The sequence below is a fragment of the Podarcis pityusensis genome (assembly GCF_964106645.2).
Source record: "Podarcis pityusensis genome assembly, chromosome: 3".
NCBI lineage: Eukaryota > Metazoa > Chordata > Lepidosauria > Squamata > Lacertidae > Podarcis > Podarcis pityusensis.
Genome location: NC_138026.1, coordinates 80,888,168 through 80,893,359, shown reverse-complemented (window position 1 = coordinate 80,893,359; position 5,192 = coordinate 80,888,168). Strand labels below are relative to the sequence as shown.

General features: G+C 43.8%; 1 protein-coding gene across 4 annotated transcripts; it reads left to right on the top strand.

Annotated features, from left to right (window-relative positions):
• The first annotated feature begins 753 nt into the window (after window positions 1–753).
• DPY30 (dpy-30 histone methyltransferase complex regulatory subunit) lies at window positions 754–4,452 on the top strand. Of its 4 annotated transcripts, none has more exons than XM_081000642.1 (5): window positions 754–950; window positions 1,741–1,807; window positions 1,891–1,938; window positions 2,709–2,851; window positions 4,273–4,452. In XM_081000642.1, exons 2-5 carry the CDS (start codon window positions 1,772–1,774, stop codon window positions 4,343–4,345), a joined length of 300 nt encoding a protein of 99 aa, XP_080856768.1. In that variant the 5' UTR covers window positions 754–950; window positions 1,741–1,771; the 3' UTR covers window positions 4,346–4,452. The 4 variants fall into 4 exon arrangements, with proteins under 4 accessions (XP_080856768.1, XP_080856767.1, XP_080856769.1 ...); XM_081000641.1 differs by having other exon boundaries at window positions 758–919; XM_081000643.1 differs by having other exon boundaries at window positions 789–857.
• The last annotated feature ends 740 nt before the right edge of the window (window positions 4,453–5,192 follow it).

Sequence of the window (5,192 nt, the reverse complement as noted above, 5' to 3'; positions counted from 1 at the left end):
CAGCTGTTTTACTGCTTGCTTCCCTACATATTTTTTACATTTTGCACAAAACTTTGCCATCCATCTTGAGTACTAGTTGCTAGACAAGATGATTTATTATTACACAGAATGAAGAAATACTTCACTAGAATTCAAACTCATTTGATTGGGGTGAAGAGAAGCGAACAAGACCACTCGTCTTCTTTTTTTTATTCTAATATTCACATGCCAGAAACTGAGAACAGGGTTTGTGCGACGAGCCAAAGGTAAAGGTAAAGGTACCCCTGCCCGTGCGGGCCAGCCGTGTCCGACTCTAGGGTTGCGCGCCCATCTCGCTTAAGAGGCCGGGGGCCAGCGCTGTCCGGAGAAACTTCCGGGTCACGTGGCCAGCGTGACGAGGCTGCTCTGGCAAGCCAGCACACGGAAACGCCGTTTACTTTCCCGCTATAAAGCGGTCCCGATTTATCTACTTGCACCCGGGGGTGCTTTCGAACTGCTAGGTGGGCAGGAGCTGGGACCGAACGACGGGAGCTCACCCCGCCGCGGGGATTCGAACCGCCGACCATGCGATCGGCAAGTCCTAGGCGCTGAGGTTTTACCCACAGCGCCAACCTCCACGCTAAAGCCCATCCTTAACAGAAGGAGCTACGACCGCGACCGAGAGTCCCTATCTTCTCAAGCAAGCGAATCCCCACCCCGCCGCTTCTGCCTTGGAGAGCTCTCTCCATTACGCAGGCGCGCTAGAGGCCCGAATGGCTTACCGCCTGTGAAGCGCGACATTTCCCGGCTCCCTCCTTTACGGCGCGCCGCTATACGACAGCCGAAGTTCCTTGTTTACGACTCGTCTCGCGGATTGTTTCGCTCGTTGCTCCGCGACGGTTGGTTTTTTTTCTTGCTGGCTTTTCATCCTCGAACCCAAGAGCCGCTCGGCTAAGCGGAGGTGAGCGCGGGCTGCCGAGCCGCGGCCCGAGGTGCGGCGCCCATCCTCCGCTGAGGCAGCATTGGGGCCGGGGAGCGGGAGCGGGGAAATGGAGGTCCCGGGCCGCCTGCTGCCCTCTTGGCGCTTCTGCCGCTCGGGCTCCGCGGGTCCTTCGGGGCCACGAGGGTCGGTTGCCTTTAAGAAAGGAAAAGCAGGCAGGCAAGCCGGCTGTTGGTAGTCACGTTCGGGCTTTTCCTTACGGACGCATAGGCAGCAATTGCAGGCACGCTTGCTCTGGAGTAATGTAAGACCCATTAGAATAACGGGGACTTACTGCTGAGTAAACGTGCGCAAGTTCAAGACGCAGCCATTACAACAGGGATGGGGAATCTGTGGCCCTCCAAATGCTCTTGGTCTGCCATCCCTACCTGTTTTCTGTGCTTGTTGTGGAGGTTGAGGTAGGCAGCATCTGGAGGGCCAAAGGCACCCCCCCCCCGTATCATTGGTTTTTACAGCAGTGCATGTAGTTGATCCTGTTTCCCCCACCCCACTCCCATTTTTCTGGCTCTTCCTCCCCTCCCCCCCAGAACATTTGGATAGAAATTAACCTTTCTGCTTAAAACAACTGACATTCAAACCCCTTGATCTTGTTAAGGGTTTTTTTTAAAAAAATAAAAAATATATCTGATAAAAGATCTCTTAATGGGAAGATATGAAGTGTGCCATACCAAAAGACACTTGGAAGTTGTTGGTAACGTATGAACTATCAGCTGTACTTAAGAGAGAAGTTTCTAAAACTGGTCACAGTGTAATCAGTAACCTTCTGTTTCCTCCCCACCAAGACTGCTTCGTATTTGCTAACTTCCACACATCATGGAGACAGAACAGATTATGGAGAGCCAGCCGCAGGTAATGCCAAAACCCCCAACAATACCTGCTTTAGTGAGATTGTGTGTGTAAGAAATATTTTATAATTGTGTGATGCTTTGCAGGTTCCAGAAAATCCTCATGCGGAATATGGTCTTACAGAGAACGTAGAGGTAACTAAGTTTATCGTTAGAGTTAACTATTCCCTGTTGAAATTGGGATCTGCTATATTTTTTGTGATTGTATTTCTTAACTGTAAGTTTTTTAACTGTATTGTAAATGGTTGTTGCCCATCCTGGGAACTTTGAGTGAAGGGTGGGTAATAAATTAATAATAGTCTCATCTTGACACTCTTAAAGAGTACAATTTGCTAAAGTTGTTTATTCATAGAATTGAGTGAAGCTAGCGATAGGGGCTCTGATCCAGTCGTGTGTTAGAATAGCTTGTCTAATACAACTTTACAATCTCAGGTATTTATTATAGAAGGGCCTGAGCTCATGTAGCTAAGAATGAAAGAGATTTATTTTGCTTTCATCCTGGCATTAGTATTACAAAGACTGTTGCATATATGAAGATCCTCATATTGATGTTCACCTATTGAATGCCTTTGTATATTTGTGTGCAAAATAATTTTTATTTCACCATCCAGGTGATTTCACCACCATTCACCTCATCTAGACATTTTTGCTGTAAATTTGTAAAAATCAGGCAATGAACCAGCATTGGCTGTCTCATGGAGCCATAGTAAGCAAACAGAATTTTCAAGGAAACAAACATTTTTAATGGGGCTTCTGCGTGATTTTTTGAAAAAACATACTTATTTCACTGAATAAGTAAAATGTATAGATTTTTGGTCAATTTTTAGATCAGAAATGCATGACTTTATATTTTCAACTTAAACACTGGATTGCTGTCTTCATCTAGTGTTTGTTTACATTTTAAGCGAATAGTGGAAAATGAGAAAGCAAGTGCAGAGAAAACATCAAAGCAGAAAGTAGATCTTCAGTCACTACCTACACGTGCCTATTTGGACCAGACAGTTGTGCCTATCTTACTACAAGGTCTTGCAGTACTTGCAAAAGAAAGGTAACATATTTGTTTATCTTTCATGATTTCATTCTTAACAACGTTCACAAACTTCTGCTTGCAGTCGTTATATAGGCCTAGTTCTTACAAACAGCAAGTGAGGTGGGAAATATCTGGCTGGGCTTTACAACAGTGGATAGGAGCTTAGGTGAATGAATTTTGAATGCTAAATAATAATTTGCACATAAAAAAATGTAGCATTTTGCATCATTAGACCTTACCCCTTGATATGCTGTTTTTCAAGCATTTTTGTATGAAGAATAATTCATTCATGTGAGCCCACACTTGTATTTTGAACTGATAACAGTCCTGACACTTATTGCCACCTCATTTGCTGTGTTTGGGAATAAGACTTTAATGCATGTGTGTGAAGTGTGAACATTTCTACTCAAACTGGAAGTAGTTATGCTGGCTCTGGTCCTCAGCCTTAATTTGATAAGCACTATGAACAGCATGATGCAAATGAGTATCCAGTTTCATTTTAGAGTTAGCAAAGCTGGAATTGGAAGAGGTCTAAAAAGAATGAGGGTGGAGATAAAGACTGGCCTGTAGTAAATAGAATACAATGTGATTTGACATGGCTCTAATGAGAGACCACAGCATTCATTATCCTGTTTTTTGGGGGGGGGGGGATGAACTACTACTGGATCACTACTTCTCTCCTGTTATTTCTGTAGGAAGAGATGGTGGGAGCTCCTATAGCCAAGCATTCCTAAATCTACATATTTTTAATCCCCGTTTCCATGTCTAGAGGGGTACAGAGTAGTTTCCTCTCATTTCTCTTCCCAAGCAGAAGGGGATTGAGATAGACAGTAAGGATAAAGTATGTAAATTTAAGCATTTCCCCCTCATTTTTAAGGCCCAGCAACAACCACGTAACATTATAGTTCAACAACTTTAAGCCATGCCAGTCCAGTATAGGAGTTAAGGAATTCATTTCCGTTTTAAGGAATTTAACACTTGCCCCAAGTTAAAATAAAAAAGCAGATCAAATGAACAGCTGTAAAAATCTGACATTCTTTGAAACTTTGGAATTTAGCCTACCACAGATGAAATTAAGAGAAAAAATGCTAATGATATAAGAAATTAAAATGTTTTCACTAGCAACTCTATATTTACCAAGTGCCTGCTACTTATGGCAGAATCCTAACCCATGTCTACTCAGTTAAGTTCTGTTTAATTCAATGGGGCTTACTCCCAGATAAGTAGGGTTAGGACTGTCGCCGTAATGTATTAAAGTAAAATGTTTTGTGATCCCAAACAACACTCAAGTAATTTTAGTCTTTTTAAATCTACTACATACTGTGGGTTCCATTCCTGAAACTACTTTTAGGTGGGTAATTTTGATAATTTAATTGAGATTAAAAGAACTCTTGAATTGGTAGGTATGTATAAAACCACTATTCTCTTTTTATTTTCAGACCACCAAATCCCATTGAATTCCTTGCAGCATACCTGTTAAAAAATAAGGCACAGTTTGAGGACCGAAATTAATTTCATCTTCAGAGGACCATTTGACTGATCAGTATATATGCTAAATAACCATGAATCACTGTCTGATGTATAAATCCTACAAAAACAAAAATATCACTTTTGCTCAATTTCTTTAGCCTTTTCTTGAGTTATGTCAGTGGCATGGGGAGATAACACCACTGCTGTGTCAGCAAAATCGACACTGTAGCCTATACATGCACAGCCTTAGAAGAAAGGGGAAAGTATACAACACAGCGAAAATAAAAAGTTTTTTTGCCAGTGGGAGGGGCCAGGAGGTACAACCAAGGGCAGACACAAGCTGATGACAGCAGCCTTGGGCGGCTTGAGGTTGAAAGCAGGAGCCAGACTCAACTTTTCTTATGCAGTCACATCAGAGACAAAACCCGGTTCACCATACCTGGTTCACCAGATTAGGAGTCCACTGCTCTTAACCACTACACCACACTGACTCTCATTGCTTCCTTTCTCATTCCTTCCTTCCCACCCCCACCCCCTGCAACCAACTGATTGTCATCAGCAGAACCTTCTGACTTGTGCAGTTTGAGAGGCCTCCCCTTCACAGTCCAAAGAATGAGCAGAGGGTCGACTGTCCCATAGCCCATCAAGCTCCCTACTATTTCCCCAAGTCCTATCCTGTGGCTAGCTAAGCTAGACTATACCAGTATAGAGGAAAGGGAAACCTAGAAATGAAGATAAAAAGGTAAAGGTACCCCTGCCCGTACGGGCCAGTCTTGACAGACTCTAGGGTTGTTCGCTCATCTCGCCCTAGAGGCCGGGAGCCAGCGCTGTCCGCAGACACTTCCGGGTCACGTGGCCAGCGTGACGAAGCTGCTCTGGCGAACCGGAC